Source organism: Branchiostoma lanceolatum, chromosome 2, assembly GCF_035083965.1.
Source record: "Branchiostoma lanceolatum isolate klBraLanc5 chromosome 2, klBraLanc5.hap2, whole genome shotgun sequence".
Classification (NCBI taxonomy): domain Eukaryota; kingdom Metazoa; phylum Chordata; class Leptocardii; order Amphioxiformes; family Branchiostomatidae; genus Branchiostoma; species Branchiostoma lanceolatum.
The window spans coordinates 27825556-27842210 of record NC_089723.1 but is presented as its reverse complement, the minus strand read 5'-3'; the positions used below and the strand labels follow the sequence as shown (position 1 = coordinate 27842210).

The window sequence follows — 16655 nt, the reverse complement described above, 5'->3', positions numbered from 1 at the left end:
TATTTGTGGTTCGTGCTAATTGCAACCGGTTGTGGAATATTCTATTTCTGGTTTCATGTTACTGAGTTATTTTATATTAGTTACTATATAGCATGAGGTTGAATTTTCATAGAAGTATCAGACGAAAAAGTATCTGATATACGTGAAATTAGCGAAATGTATCAATGGTCGAATAAGCTGTAAAAATAATCAAATGTTCTTAATTCACTCCCCCTCTTCAGTGAAATGACACATTCCATTATCCATGATGGCGGCCGCTGTGTTCGATTTTTCCGCAACGAGGAAAGCCTTTGAGGTGAGATTTTGGAGCTAACAGGACTGATATAAGGACGTAAATGTTTCGGGAATGCTTGATGTATTAAGGAGGTGGTAATGACGTCTTTAATTTTTCTCTACGCTCGACGTCGCTCTTGGTGGGAGGGGATAAGTCGAGGTGTCGGGGGAGGGGGGGGGGGCGAAAAAACCTAAAACTAGTAAATTTTGGCTGTCCATAGCCCCACATACCCTAGTCTGTATAACGCAAACTCCAGCTGTCCGGGGGTTTCTCTCCCCTCCCCGCGGGTTGCGAGGCGGTTACAGGGCGGCGAGCGGTCACAGGAGGCTTGATTGAATTCAGGCTACACATACCCGTGTGTTTCTCATACAAACTGTAAGCAGCTTTTGGATCTTCGGTTTTGTCAAGCCTTCGTTAAATTAGAATATGATTGATAGCTCAGATAATCGCAAGATGCTCTGTCAGTCTGCCCCCACTCACCAGGTCTGAGCAGCCAACAGAAATTTGGAAGAAGATTATTTCCTGATGTGTTATCTGTATGTGATAGTTTGTTTTGCTTTGTTGTCAGGCTGAAATCCACGAGGCAGAGAGAGTAAGCAGCATGACATTGCTACAGGAAAGGTTCATTAAGTTATCTGGCAGGTAAGGTCAACCCATGGTAAATCTATACAAGTGCCAGTTTGTTTGTTTCACATAACCGGTATAAACGAATGTCGGATGTTTCGGCCCTTTGACAACCTGGCCCACGGCTATTCTGGTCAACTAGGCCTAACACTTTGCATATTATCTTAATTCGTTGGCTGTGGCAATCAGTGTTTGTTGCTAACTAACTCCCAAGGACTGCCTTGTATTTTCTGTGATTCCATGATCTGCACGTGTGACACAAGTGACAAATTATGGGGTCAATGGTAAATGTACTGCTAGTTCTGTCCGCAAGAGGTTAAAGACTAATACGTCAGTAACAAGTGTGAACTAAATTCTACAGTACAAGCCTGGTGCGTTCCTAAATTTCTGTTTTATACTAGTAGTAAGTTGATCCGCTTGTTGGGCCGAGTTGACCAGGGTGTTAGGCTAGGCCGAGTTGGGAAAGGGCCGAATCGTCCTGATTCCATATAAACCGCCTTTAGACGTACACCATTTTTGTATAGAAAGTACAAGCTGCGTAAGACCAGACTGTTAAAAAGGCAAACTGGAGTACCAATGCGATGAGTTGTGCTATCATGTATATGTTGTATGATCTGTTTGATATATGATGAAGATGATCTGTTTACGATAGGGGTTCATTTTCCTTGATCTCCTTTTGGCATTTTAAAACAATACAAGAAAGGTCTGTATCAAAGGAGAAAGGATGATCATGAATATGATTTCTGAATTGATTTCTAATTGTGTTATGATCATTGTTTCACAGTGAGACAGAGAAGAAGAGCACCCTGGACCAGGCCTTCAGGGATGTTCTAAAGGACCACATAGTGAGTATCCTTAACATCTGCTTTGGAACATGTGCAACTGTAGAGCATGGTGCAAAAACACTTTTTACCTTTACCTGGAGTATTGCCTTTTTTTCAATCCCCAAATCATTTTGTTTTCAGGTTAAAGAAAGCGGCTGTGATGTGTACTTGTCGGTCATCAGCCTTGCAGTGGACTGTGCAAAAGAAGGTATAAAATCCTTTTTTTAATAATCAATCTTACAGGTGTTAAGGGGTCAGTTTTTTAATGTTCTCAATACTGTCCAAATCTAAGACCTTTTGTTCCTAAAATACTTAAAAGGAATATGACATAAAATAAGTAATAGAATTGATACTAGAATAGAGTAGAATGGAATGGAATAGAATGAAATAGTACATGTGATGTAGTGTAGACTTTTTAAAAAGACATTTCCATTTATAGGTGATGATTTATTGATTCTGATCCAGCTGTTCTGATCCTAGTAATTAACACACAAGATGCTTAGTAGTGGCTAGTTGCAAAATGTATATGACATCTGTAACAATAGGAAGACTGAACTCTCTGCTCTAAACTTGTCAGGTCTATGTCTTGGAATGATACCATTCCTTATGCTGGATGATGTCTTCTCCTCTGTGACCCTTGATGTGTGCGAGAGGGTCTTCAAGTTTGTGGAGGATGGAGTGTCCATATGGAAAAAGGTAGATTTAGATAGGGACAATTGTCAAACCTTATGCACTGAAACTGTGCCATGACCAGGTCTCAAAATACCGGTATAGACAAGTTTTGATAAAGGTTAAAAGTGAGTGTGAATCTTATCCTTTGTTGAGTGTATTGCAAATTGACGATGAAGAAATTACCAACACCTACCCAACACTGCTTGAACTGCAGGTATGTCATACATGTATGTGGACAGTGTCAAACTTATAGGTCCCAGGCAACTATTGAAAAGTATGGATTGCATTGCCTTGGAAATTGTAGTCCTAGAAAATGTGTGTATGTTCCGTTGTCTGTAATGTTTTTCCTTCCTTTATTTCCCCTCAGGAACCCTATTACACAGGTGGAAAGAACTACTTGCTCAGAATGTGTAATGGTAAGTCTAAAATGTCTTTTTGCTGTAGAGATTCTGTTTCTGTACGGTTGATACCCTAACAATCGCACATCTGTACAGCCTAAATGGAGTATACTGATTGCAGTAATAATACATGATAAAGTTAGCCTGGTATACAAACCTCTTATAGCTCCCGAGTCTCCTCTGTCCAGCAAATGGGACAGAAGAGACTCAGGAGCTATATTACTAGGTTTGGATACCAGGCTATAAAAAAGGACACAGAAACTAAAATGTACTATTACAAAGGTTGGCTGAAGAATTGTTTGAATGTTGACTGATAAAAGTTAGAATTTGGAAAAGAGATGATTCATATATGGATAGCAAGACCTGCTATGAATTGATATTTTTTTCTCCTTTCAGATCTGCTGCGTCGCCTGTCCAGGTCACAGAATACAGTGTTCTGTGGTCGCATCCAACTCTTCCTGGCACGGCTCTTTCCACTTGAAGAGAAATCAGGTTTGACTTTACTGCTAAAATCTGAGGCGATACTTCTTGTTAAAGGACGTACTGGTATATACAATTGATGCTAATACATGTACATATTGGATGCTGCTATCATTCTGAAGTGTTCATTGGCATTGTGTCTTCTATCATTGAAAGTCAACATGGGCCATTTTGATGTTAACTCTGTAGGTCTGAACCTGCAAAGTCACTTTAACCTGGAGAACGTGACTTCCTATAACCTGAAGGGAGATGACAGCACCATGAGGTCGGAGGACAGGGACCGGGATGAGAGTATGGAGATGGAGGAGGGAGAGATGTCTGATTCTCATAGCAGGTCAGACTCTACAGATCCTCTGGGGTAATGATAGACATTTCTGCAGCATTGTGTGGCCTGTGTGGCGTTGTGGTTAGGGTGCTTGACTCAGAATCTAGAGGTCCTTGGATTCAAATCCCAGCAGGTCCCGATGTTGTGCCCTTCGGCGGCTTGGGAAAGTGTCTAGTTCTAGTTCTAGTTCTCTCCCATAGCTTAATCAGCCGTCGGGGCAGCATGGCACTCAGTGAAGTCTCTCCACTGCTGGCGGTCTTCCGCCAGTCTGGTCATTTGGTTGGCTGAGTGTCTGCTCAAGTAAAAATCAGTAACCAGCTTTTGCTAGGATTATCCTCTCAGATAGAATGCAAAACCCAAGGTCCATGTTTTAGGAGGGTAACACTTGGAACGTTTGAAAGAACCTACCACACTTACCAATCAATCAATCTTTACTCTGAAACCCGGGGAACCTTGCAGGCATGTCTGAGGACTTCTGAATTTCTTAGAATTCAATAATATATCAATAAGACTATTATTTAAGAGTAAGGGTCCATCCATTGAATATGAAAACCAGATCTTTCCAACTGTTGCTGTTTACTAATCAATGTTGTGAAGGTGTAAGTGGTCTTTAAGAAACGTGTGTGCCATGCTAAATTACTTCATTCAGATACTGTAAATGCAGAAATGTTCGCTGGGATTTAATTTTGCGGTAGGGAGAAAATGGAGTGTTCGTGGTAGTTTTTAGTTTGCGTTTGAGACAATAGTAGCACTTCAGTCACACAATGGAATAGCTTTTCGCTGTGGTTTAAACTTTGGTTAAAGATTTCACCGCGATAGCCGCGAACATAAAACCATTGCAAACATTTCTGCATTTACAGTACTTTTATACAATTGTACTGACTTGCAAATTATTTTCCTCTTTCACAGCTTTACACCAATTGACTACAACCTGTACAGAAAGTTCTGGTCCATCCAGGACTTCTTTCGTAACCCTAACCAGTGCTACAAGAAGGACTTATGGAAGAGCTTTGCCAGTGTGAGTTGATTTTACCATGTCATAATGCTGCATCTTTGTATGTGGTGTACATTTACCAAGCACTCAAAGGAAAGCACTAAATACATTTATACCTAGTGTTATACTTCCCTTGTCCAAAATGTCTTCAGTCAGCTTGCTTTTGGGTTGTATTACAAGTGTATTGAGGCATGTTTCTTCTGTGCCATTTTTAGTATGACATTTGTGTGAAACAGAAGAATTCAGTTGAGTAAATTGTTTTTGATATGACTTGTTTGTTTATCTTTAGAACTCTGATGAAGTCTTGAAGTGTTTTGAGAGTCACAAGCTGGACGATGTTCAGGCTTCCAAGAAGAAAAAGGAAATGCTTGCAGGGGATGGTGGCAATGTGTACTTTGCTAAATACCTCACCAGTGAAAAGGTAAGAATGTAGGAAAACAACATGAAGAAGAGAAGCCATAAGACAGTTGACTACATGTAAACAATAGCTGAAAAAGACACAAAGGCTGCTGGTATGGTTATGATTAAGTCTCCTACTATGTACGTTTGTCAGTTTGATTAGGTAGAGTTTAGAATACAAAATGGTAACAAAGATGTAAAAAGTGTAAAATGGAGCAAAGATGTAAAGAATAGATGGATCATTGTGTAGATGATGCAGTTGTGTAAACATTGTTACTCATTTCTGTTCCAGCTGCTAGATCTTCAGCTTGCTGACAGTAACTTCAGGAGATATGTGCTGGTACAGTTTCTCATCCTGTTCCAGTACCTCAATGCACAGGTCAAGTTCAAAGCGTAAGTCTAACTTGGTTATTTATAGATACAAAATAATTGTGAGCTTTTGATACATGGTTTTGATACATGCCTTTAACTACATGACCCAAAATGAAGTAGGGCAGTTAGTTGCAGGGCTGGGGGTGTCCCCAGGACCCGTCTTTCCGTCCCGGGACGGAAATTTGCTTGTTGGGATGGACAAAAATGTCACCCCATCCATCCAAAAAATGAAACTTTAAATTGATAAAAATGTATTTTTACTAGCAAATGACATAACAACAGAATTTGAAAACATGGGCTCCCAATGGGTGAGACAGGAAGAATCTAAAGCTGGCAACATCCCTGGTAAGTTGATTGATATAATTGAAAGATTCAAACTTGCAGGCAGTGGCCATGCATCACATAAAATAGTATTCTAAAAATAATAGTTTTGCAGCTACAGCATGGCATTGTCTGACTTGGGTATAGACCAATGATGTACCTTTTCCAACCATTACTGTATACAGACCTAATCTGGTAGTCACTGATGAGCAGGCTCTGTGGATCAAGAATGCTACAGACATAGTTTACAAGGTATGTGTGTGCTATTGTTTTGTTAGTTCACTTTAAATTAAAGCCAGATGCTCAACATTGAAAACTTAAAACTTTCTGGAATGAGATTTGGGTAGTGACAGGCTCTCCTTTCTGTACTGTTTATTTTTGTGTAAGTCTTCTTCAATGTAGTATATTCTGGGCCCCCTGGCAGCTTTCTTTGGAACTGCAGGGGCACTTTTGTCGGGGATGTGTTTGGTGATGTTGTGATGTTTTACAGTTGCTGCGAGAGACCCCACCTGATGGAGACCAGTTTGCCAAGATGGTGCAGCACACCCTGGAGCGTGAGGAGAACTGGATTACCTGGAAGAACAAGGGATGTCCTACTTACGACAGGGAGAGGTTAGTGGGAAAGTAGCAGAACGTTGTTAAGTTTAAGGAACTGACTTAGCCGAAACACCATACTGAAGCTTACCTTGATTTCATAGCCAGACTTGCACCTATGTACTCACTTCAACTTCAAGTGGGCTCTGGCCCTGATTTTGATGAATATGCATGTGTACTTAGCAGCGGACTTCATTAGTTGGTTACCGACAATGCCTTATGAGACTGTATAGACAGAAGGAAAGCAGGTCAATATTATTCCTTTGTACATTGCCAACTGTTTGAAAATAACACATATAGTCCTTGTGCACCCCATTAAGATTGTAAGTTTGTCATGCTTGTGAACAATTCTAAAAGCTTGCCCAATTAGTATCAATGTTGTCTCTTATTATTATCGTATCTGGGATATACAACATACATGAAGTACCATATTTGTTGCAGGCCAAAGACTGAGACCCCACTGAAGAAGTCCCGTAAGAGAGCCATGGGTGAGGACATTAAAGAGGCTGAGGACAGTAAGAGGGTGAACATGGGCAGTGCAGAGTTAACCAAGCTGTGGAACCTGTGTCCTGATAACATGGAGGCATGCAGTAATGCAGAAAGGTACATGTACATGGAACTAGAAAGGCAACATTTGGGAGCAAATGTAGGATATTTCCCTCCCAATCTTTTAAAATGAGATGGGCTGTTCTAAAATAAGCCCTGAACAAAAAGATGGCCATTGTCACTCTGAAATGTGTACCATATGGGGCTGTCTCCAGGACCTGTCCCTCAGTCCTGGGATGGAAATTTGCTTGTTGGGATGGAAAAATTTTCACTTTGGCTCCTGTGCTGTTTTGCTGTAGGCTTTTGGAATGAGTTTATCTAACATTTCTTGGCTATGTTCCCTTAGGATAACTTGTTTTCTTTTCTTTAAACTCAGTTTGTTGATGAACATTGAATTAATCTAGAAATTAAGGCACTGTTTCCAACATTAAATGCCTTTACAGAGAGTTCCTTCCTTCCCTGGAAGAGTTTTTTGAGGAAGCCATTGAGCAGTCTGATCCTGAGGCTATGGTGGAGGATGAGTACAAGTTAGTTTTCATGTCAATATTGTAGTCATTAAGCAAATAAAATGCGTTTGGAATTTTTCAATTTGTTGTTTCAAACAGTGCATAGCTTACAGGTATTTATAATGTGCATTGATGTTGAACTTTTCTTTGTTATAGAGTTGTCCAGAATCCAAACTTTGGTTTTAGAGGTAAGTTTTACACCATGTATTTTGATCATATACTGTGCTTTCTCATCCATTGTACAAAACCTGTGTAGGGCCCATGTTCTACCTTCAAGTGTGACATCAGCCGTGTAGCTCTTAGTGTAATGAACATAGTGATATGAAAATTGTTATTCTGCAATGTTCCCAGCTAGTAATACAAGCCTTGTTTTATACAATTATATGATATCAAGTATGACTTGAATAGATGTGACTGTTGTGAAGATGTTCGCCATATGTTCTTTTCTGTTTCTTAGCATTAAGACTCCTGGCATGTCGCAGTCCCCACTTCTTCCAGCCCACCAACAACCAGTTCAAAACCCTCCCGTCTTACCTGGAGAACATCCTTAGCAAACTTGCCAAGGAACTACCGGTATGGTGCTGAGATCTTTGCACTCCAATTTTGAAATAGGGTACCATTCAATAAAGGACCATGCTAGTGATTTCTGCAAGGACAAAAATAAAAATCATGGACTTAGATTAGAAGGCTCACATTGCTATCACTGATCATTAATTTTGCACTATTGAGTGTTAGTAATATTACTTATTTTTGACAATTTGCCATTTATCTTATCATAGCAAGACATTGAACATAATGAAGTTCTTACTTACAATTTCTGGTATGTTTTCTCTTTCCAGTCCCCTTCAGAAGAGCTTAAGACAGACACAGACATGGCTGAGAATGAAGAGCTGTTGGATGAGAAGAAAGCAGACAGTAAGTGCCACCAGACAGTCTAAATGTTACAGTACAGTTGTGCATGTAGCTTATAGGTAATGTTGATTGGGAGTTATGACCTGTTATCACTGTACCAGTAATGATCGTGCATAGCACTGCCTTGTTGCATACAATCTACACTAAAACAACTCATGATCACTTGGATCAAGTTATTTTCCTTAGGTAGAAGGTTAAAGAATATCTCTTTGCTTGGTCGTTTGCTAAGAAAATAAAATTTCTCTTTCAGGTCCTCAAGGCCCTCCGCCTTTAACACAGGAGCACATTGATATTCTAGCAGAGAAGCTCGGAGCTGACTGGAAAAAGATGGCACCGCACTTAGACTTCAAGGTATGTATAATCCCACACAGCTCGACATGCATGTTTAGTGAAGTGGACACAGTACATACAGTGTAGAGTTTAAGATGGCATTGATGGTGTCAGGGTCCTGTCATTTGTATTTCAGTAATCTTTCAGAGAACTTAGCTTTAGTTTTACCTTCATTAGGTGATTTTCATACGTTTGTTTACATCTGATTTCACAAATAATGTTAAATGTTCATATCGTTTGTTCATTCATTCATTCAGACCCTTGCAGTGCCTATTTGCACATATGGCAGCAAGTTTTCTTGCTGTGCATTTTTACAGGGTGGGGTTGCTAGCCCTTCCTCATTAACCTCAAACATGGGATCCCCATTGTACGGCCCTTCCTGAAAGACGGGTGCAGCCCCAACCAAGAAGTCCTATCCCAAGATTTGAAATAGGGTCTTCAAGTTACCAACTAATTTTAACCAGGAGGTCAACTATGAGGCTGCTACCAGTTGACCCACAGGGACATACTGTACCTATGTACATGTAACACCACTATGTAATCCAGTGATGCTGATTTTGCAGGGAGCTGAGATCACTGCAATAGAAGGCGACAGTAATGAGATGAACACCCAGGCGACCCAGCTGCTGGTGACCTGGCAGGACAGGGAGGGGCCGCAGGCGACAGTCGACATCATCATCGCAGCCCTGGAGGATGCTGGGATGCAGGAGATATCTGATGTTGTGTTTGGGGAGGGGGAAGAGTCTTCATCATCATAGTCCTGATATCTTTACAACTTTGTCAGATTTGAGACCTCCCTTTGTTGTGCTAATGGTTACATTAAACTTACTAGATTTCTACTGTACAAATCTTGCTGCTGTGTTCAGGCAAACTTTATGTTACTTGACACAGAGAAATTAATAGCTGCAGCATTGTGCCCTTGATTTTTGTTGTTTTTGTAACATCTTGTTCTATATATGCATAAATGGCAGTCTGTAATGTTACAAGGACCTCAGATTTTTCCTTTGTAACATGAAAGTGACTTCATAATGAGGACAGGACTTGCTATATTAGGGTTCAGGTTATGTTAATATGAATGGTTTGACTAAGATTGGAATCTACTGTTCACTCATGCAGTGAGCTTTTCTTTGATTCCCTATCAGACGTCTCATTTCAATTTGCTATACAACCATTACATGAAAAAAATGTGATTTTTGGCTTTGTTTACCATATCACATGCAACATTTCAAACACAATAATCTTGTATATCGAGTAAAGCCTGCTGAGATCCTCCGTTTTTCTAAGTAATGTACAGTAATGTTTCCTGGTAATGACCTATCATTGTTTCAGCCCTCCCTGTCAAGCTGAAATAAAATGATTACATGTAGACTACTTTACATGGATTTTGTACTTGTATGGATGGTTGCTTACTTGTCCTTGATTTTGATAAATGGTGAAGAAAAGCCATATAATTCAGGGATTGATAATCTGAAGCCAAATGAAAGTGTAAGATGTCCAGCTGTGTTGGGATGGCTTGTGTCAGGCAGGAAATGGTAGAGGGAGTCAAGGCAGTCTTCTCAGAAGGGGAAATGGAATGAAGAGACTGATTAAAGGATGCAATTCAGAGAATGGGCAATTCGTTATTGTTAAGGGAGGTAGAACTACAAGAAGAGTAAAAGGAAATCACTTGTCCAGACTCCCATTCATTCTACAACTTTTGATCCACTGCTCACAGAGACACATGATCATCTGTTGATTGCTCATCCCTTGACAAAGACTGGTGCCATTCAATCCAAAATTTGGGTAAGTCCCATTTCCCTTTTTTTTTCATAGTCATAGTTTAATTCTGCTACAGAATGGATTCTACTGACACAGCTGAAGTTACAAAACAAACATTTGTTGTCCTTTTTGGCAGACTCAGACTACAGAACAGCTTTTTTGGTATACAAATCAGACCAAAGATATGTCTGCCAGGAGGACTTGACATTAACAAACATGTAACCTGGATATTAGCCATCCAGTGATGACATTGGCCTGTAGTGTCTGCATGAATTTGGCCAAGCATACCAGGTTACCCATGCCTTTGTTTAGAACAGGAGAATTATTTCCTCATTATTTTTGCTGTAGACATCATAATTCATATATCTTTTTTCATGGCCACCCAAGTTACCAAGTTATAACATTTGTATTATTTAATATGAAACTTTCAGGTTATCAACCATACAAATTATGTAATATACTGGCATATGATTATGGAATTCTCATTATCAAACTCAAAGAAATAACAGCATTACCTTATCAAATAAGTTGTTAATGTGCATGATATGATGATGTTAATTTCACTACATTTATTTATAGCATAAAATAGATTGGAACAAATTAATCTAAAACTGTAGTTTGACTGTTTTCGAGCACATAACTACAGTTAATTAAGGTTAATTAATGGTTTTTCAAGAACATCCCCAAACTCCTCAGCCGCACCTCTTGAAGACCAAAAATCCCGACAATATACTGTACATAGTTTTTGTAACATATGATATTCCACAAAGGATACTAACACCTGAAGTTCCTAAGACAATCGCTATGAGGCCCAGTTCATCGTTTATTCGTTAGACCAAGACTCCCAGATTTCATTAAAATCCATCGACAGCTTCTCGAGTAACGCCGTTTTTTCACAAGCACAGACAAAAACGGTAACAAAAGCATAGGCTTTGTGGCGGACGTAAAAAAGACGGAACTGAACAAGCGTCGTCAACATGACACATGTATGTGCAATTCAATAGTCTCTAGTGTCTCTCAGGAAGTGGTTAGACAAGTCCGCCAGTTTCCTGCCCTAAGGCCATATCAAGATATGCATTGACAAACAGCCAACATTGTTTGGCCACACAAAGCGAAAACATGGGCTCATCCTTGGGTTTTTAGAGCTAATCACGCGATCTATTCATCATACTCTCTGTCACGGAATAGCCACATTGAAGCCTCCTGTGTCGGGTAGGACGACCTTAAGGGTCACTGGAGGGTAACATCACAGCGCATGTGCCACACCTGCACTGTCTGGTCCCAGGACGATGTGCCATCTTTCATGTTCTAAGACTAATTTGTTGTTTTAGTTTTACTCTTCCTGTGCAAGAGTTAGACAGGGTTTCGTGCCGGTGGGATTCTTCTTGCTTGCTGCAGTGACAACATGCCAAGGTAAGCCCTGATGTTTGTGTCAGGTAACAATAGGTGACAATGCGGGGCTTCCTTTGACAGGATGCGCCCCTCCCCTTCAGTCACAACTCGTCTAAACTGATGTCTAGCGATCGGAATTGTTCAAGGTTGTAAGTACAATTTTGTGCAAATGGTTTATTTGCCATTCCAAAAATGGTTTTATTCTATTCGGAAATGCCGAGTTTTTCGTGCCCTTTCTTTTCGTTACCCACAAAATATCCACAGCTGTTCTTGTAAACCTACCTTAAGTGCCGATGAAAAGGGAATATAGGGTTTCCTTTGTAAGCACGCGCAGTGGTTAATAGTTTGTACTCGGGACGTCTAATTGTACAACCTGTGCGTGTAACAAAAACCTTGCGGGCTCTCAAAACCAGATCTGCGACGAATTTCGTTAACACGCAAACCACAAAAGCCAACTTTACGACGCAACAATACGGAATTAACAGGTTGAATAAAATGACTCCCGCGGTGTCTATTTATGGCGAGGTAAACTGGTGTTGTTTCCATTCTATGAGCTGCAACTGCTACACAATGTGGCTGAATTTGTTGAAGACCTGAAGATATTCACAAGATACGGTGAAAATGGTGTATGCCAGAGTTGCCCTTCAAAAAAAAAAAAATTAGCTGGAGATATGATAAATCCGGTAGCATTGAAATCAGCCCATTTGTAATTAGTGATGTTAGAACGGTTGTCTAGGAAGACAACGCTGTTGCCAATCTCTTGATTGCTGCTCATTAGAACCTACAGATTTTGATCTTGTAAGGAACATGTATACGTGTATCTACGGTTGGAAATGCTACACTTTTACAAGGACGATGCAAATATATAACATATAATATCATTTTACAGAGAAATTCAATCCGACACGACCATTGAAAAGTTAGCTTTTATTTTGTTTGGTCATTACGCAAATTACGGTATCATATAAATATCTCGACATCTATGCCCCCTTCATTAGTACTGTATGTTAGAAATTCACGACGCATGATAGATCTATGGGCATGATATCGAATTCACTTCTATCTGCTATGTTGTTTGCTGATCTGCACATTTTTACACAAACATGCTGCTCACACTTAGATATAAGTTGCTGGTAGTAGATACTGTATGACTCTGACAACAAACGATTAAAAAAAATCAATTCCGGCGTCAGCCAGGGTCACCATGTGCAACAGATGTCAAAATCGATGTACATGCATAATTTAGGAGGAGACGAAACAGGACTTGTGACCATAAATACATTACCGCATGCATATTACATTACGATTTAAGGTTGAGTCAGTCCAGGAATATTTCGGAGACAATGACAGGACGCTACTCGTGGGCGGGTATCCGGGGATTCCGGGTCATCAGTTTGACCTTTGCGTATCATCACTCATACTTGGTATTAAGGGATCTGAAATAGTTGCCATATGTTTAGAAATTATGAGTAGAAAAAAACATGCTGTGTTTCTCTTAACTCCCACAAATTTGTGTTTTGAATCTTGATAGATCTACTGGGAATTTTGATATCGTGAATCTTATTGCTGAAATAACTGTTAGTGTTCTTATCTTGTCACGTAGACTTCCTGCCTTTTACCAGTATTTTCTGCATCATTCTTTTATATTGTTTGGTGTCCCAAACCTTTGAAAGTACTGCTGCAATGTGAAGACAGTTGTCAATCTTTATCTATTGTTAATAATCATTCATCATCATCATATGACGCTACATTCTTACAAACATTACTTCTTGAACATAAAGGGTTTAGCCATACTACTTTCGTGTTAACATCATCGCCGCGCAAAAATGCCATGCAATACGGCTAACGTATGTTCCTCTTTCCCGATCCCGACATCGCCTGAAACTGCAAACGTTTTCTTTTCATTCCCTTCGGAAAGGAGGCAACAATTCCCCCAAAGCTGTGGTTTGTTTGATTTTGGATCGTTTGTGATAAAGATATTATATTTTTCGGTCGTGATTATTCAAAGCGTATGAATGGATAGTCATATGGTTCACATTTGTAAGTTGCACATGACCTAAGGAAAATGACACAACCAACTGCAGTTTAAATGCAAACCGCTTGTAGCGCAAAATCAAACCAGCCCACCCGTCCTTCCTTCCTTCCTTTTGTCAACAACTACCGCCTTACCAAGATCATGAAACTGACTACATCTACATTTTTTTTGCACTGTTTGACCCCTTGACTTCCATGAAAACAGCCCTTAGGCCAAATGTGAGTTCATCAATGATAAATAAATGCACAGCATCTACATGGTTTCTAAACAATAAACCGAAAATCTGTTTCTGGGCTATCGCGTTTCCCATTAACGTTACTTTCTTTTCATTCACAACTGAATACTGTATTGATACGATGTTTACAACTTTGCGTACTTCACAGCAAAAGAGAAGCTGGTTCCAGTCACTTGGGTATATTGTTGTGCCTTCTCGTGTTGGCATCGTTGGCGAAAAGTGGTGAGTAGAATTCGTCTATGTATAGCGTTGCAACATTACCATAAGGAAGGCTCCATGACCATGTACAATGTGTGTAGATTTCACATTACAATCGCGTGTTGCTCTTTCTCGGATCAGGTTTCTATTATAATTATGTATATCCCTTGCGAGGTTGTGGCATCAGCTATATTACGTTTCATATGGAAAGTTAAGATACTAACGTTAGTATGTACAATTCGTGACCATAGAAAGTGTAGGTTCAATGGACCAAGGTGTATCGGCCACGTAATCATTTCCTAAAACAACATGTATGAAAGCATTGAAAAAATATTTCAAACCTGTTTGAAAATGAACTCAAAAACCAAAGCTGTCCATTCGTCGCTTCCAGATCAAGAATGCTCCGCTCCGACGTGCGCGGACTGTCTTCGCCAAGGTCCGAAATGCGGGTGGTGTGCAGAGGAGGTAAGTCTCCATTACTCGTGACGTCATATGCGCTGACTGTCATTTCCCAGCTTATAATTAACGTAACGTTACAGTTTTGGGGAAACCCGGCTCATGTCCATCTTTTCGGGCTCAAATCATAACAGATCGAGTTGACTGTTATACATTGTCAGAAACGAGAGAACATAAGCTGAATGACATTTCCAATCCGTTTTGTCTGTATTGAAAGCATTCTTTTTGCAAATTTTCTTCAATTTTCATAGTTAATTTTCTGGCGGTGTCATTATACAAAAGTAAGATGCTTCCATCCCATCTCCTCCCATGGAAACGATTTTCAGCACCATGGACAGGATAGTTTGGGACTTGATTGTTGTGAATAGATAGTTTTCAGAACCATGGACAGGGTATATAAGGAGAAATTCAAACTCTACAACTGGATAAAAATTCGGAGATTTATTTCCGGACGTTTCGAGTGATCCATCACTCTTCTTCAGCGTCACTAAAGTGAACTAGCTGAACGAACCAGTACTTATATACAATAACTAGAAAAACCGGTTTTACATGGCAAATCCCACAGTCATGCATAAGCGACATTGTAATGTAAAATAAGTTAGGAAGATTCCTATGGTAAGACAACACATGGTAAAGTGAAATAAGTTAGGAAGGTTCCTATGGTAAGACAACACCATAGGAAAAGTTATTGTCCTTTGGGTGGGGGGAGGGTGGAGTCCCAGGTACCCGAGAGTTCTACGCTAACTTTTCCTATGGTGTTGTCTTACCATAGGAACCTTCCTAACTTATTTCACTTTACCATGTGTTGTCTTACCATAGGAATCTTCCTAACTTATTTTACATTACAATGTCGCTTATGGATGACTGTGTGATTTGCCATGTAAAACCGGTTTTTCTAGTTATTGTATATAAGTACTGGTTCGTTCTGCTAGTTCACTTTAGTGACGCTGAAGAAGAGGGATGGATGTCACTCGAAACGTCCGGAAATAAATCTCCGAATTTTTATCCAGTTGTAGAGTTTGAATTTCTCCTTATATATTGTTTACCTGGATGTCTAACCTTCACAAACGTATCATGGACAGGGTAGTTTGTGGATGAATAAGTTCCATCACCATGGACAGGTTAGTTTGTGAATAAATAGTTTTTTCAACAGCATAGACAGGACAGGTTGTAAATGAATAGGTCTTCCATCACCATGGACAGGACAGGTTGTAAATGAATAGGTTTTTCATCACCATGGACAGGATAGTTTGTGGATGAATAGTTTTTTTTTTCAACAACATGGACAGGACGGGTTGTAAATTAATTATAGTTTTTTCAACAGCATTGATGGGACAGGTTGTAAATGAATAGTTTTTTCATCACCATGGACAGGACAGGTTGTAAATGAATAGGTTTTTCATCACCATGGACAGGATAGTTTGTGTGTGAATAAGTTCCAGCACCATGGACAGGACAATTTGTGAATTAATAGACTTCAGATATACGGACAGAATAGCTCATGAATAGATGCTTTTGACACCATGGGCATGATGATTCATTAAAGAACAATTGTATGGTTTTCCGCACCATGGTCAAGATAAGCAATGCAATGGCCACTGGTAGAGGGTCTGTCATCATTTAAACATCTTATTTGAGTACAAGTTTCAGACAAGCTATCAAACCACTTATAATGCATGACCACATCAACCACATCAATTTTTACTGATATGAAAGATATCAGAAATGATGCATAGATCTGTCTCTTTGACACCATCTTCCCCTGTCTGCCAGGGTTACCAAGGTCCGCGGTGTGACCTCGTCACCACGCTACAGAAGAATGCCTGCCTGTCAACCAAGATACAGAACCCAACAACAGACGGGCCAACAAAAACGAAGGCAAGAACATTTTTGGGACCTTCATCTTTATTTGAACCATTAACTCTAACAGAATTAAGAATGAAAAAAGGAAAACATGACGGGATTTGGTCACTGTTACTGTAACACAAATCAATACTAACGCTGCGCAGT

General features: G+C 39.8%; 2 protein-coding genes across 3 annotated transcripts; both read left to right on the top strand.

Annotated features, from left to right (window-relative positions):
• The first annotated feature begins 178 nt into the window (after window positions 1-178).
• LOC136428358 (THO complex subunit 1-like) lies at window positions 179-9942 on the top strand. Of its 2 annotated transcripts, none has more exons than XM_066417811.1 (20): window positions 179-295; window positions 843-916; window positions 1683-1743; window positions 1864-1930; window positions 2300-2418; window positions 2762-2810; window positions 3189-3284; window positions 3462-3606; window positions 4507-4615; window positions 4881-5012; window positions 5283-5383; window positions 5869-5935; window positions 6174-6295; window positions 6719-6880; window positions 7267-7350; window positions 7486-7517; window positions 7787-7902; window positions 8169-8244; window positions 8492-8592; window positions 9135-9942. In XM_066417811.1, exons 1-20 carry the CDS (start codon window positions 245-247, stop codon window positions 9327-9329), a joined length of 1959 nt encoding a protein of 652 aa, XP_066273908.1. In that variant the 5' UTR covers window positions 179-244; the 3' UTR covers window positions 9330-9942. The 2 variants fall into 2 exon arrangements, with proteins under 2 accessions (XP_066273908.1, XP_066273907.1); XM_066417810.1 differs by having other exon boundaries at window positions 3462-3630.
• Window positions 9943-10878: 936 nt separating this feature from the next.
• Window positions 10879-16643, top strand: LOC136428363 (integrin beta-1-A-like). Its single transcript, XM_066417817.1, has 4 exons — window positions 10879-11742; window positions 14140-14213; window positions 14581-14654; window positions 16419-16643. Exons 1-4 carry the CDS (start codon window positions 11735-11737, stop codon window positions 16626-16628), a joined length of 366 nt encoding a protein of 121 aa, XP_066273914.1. The 5' UTR covers window positions 10879-11734; the 3' UTR covers window positions 16629-16643.
• Window positions 16644-16655: the final 12 nt, after the last annotated feature.

Bases quoted from the DNA above. Each gene is read 5' to 3' on its own strand.
- LOC136428363 (XM_066417817.1), top strand. The intron at 14,214-14,580 runs GTGAGTAGAATT...CGTCGCTTCCAG, and splicing joins GGCATCGTTGGCGAAAAGTG to ATCAAGAATGCTCCGCTCCG. The intron at 14,655-16,418 runs GTAAGTCTCCAT...CCTGTCTGCCAG, and splicing joins GCGGGTGGTGTGCAGAGGAG to GGTTACCAAGGTCCGCGGTG.
- LOC136428358 (XM_066417810.1), top strand. From the start codon at position 245: ATGATGGCGGCCGCTGTGTTCGATTTTTCCGCAACGAGGAAAGCCTTT. The intron at 7,518-7,786 runs GTAAGTTTTACA...TCTGTTTCTTAG, and splicing joins TCCAAACTTTGGTTTTAGAG to CATTAAGACTCCTGGCATGT. The intron at 8,245-8,491 runs GTAAGTGCCACC...TTTCTCTTTCAG, and splicing joins GGATGAGAAGAAAGCAGACA to GTCCTCAAGGCCCTCCGCCT.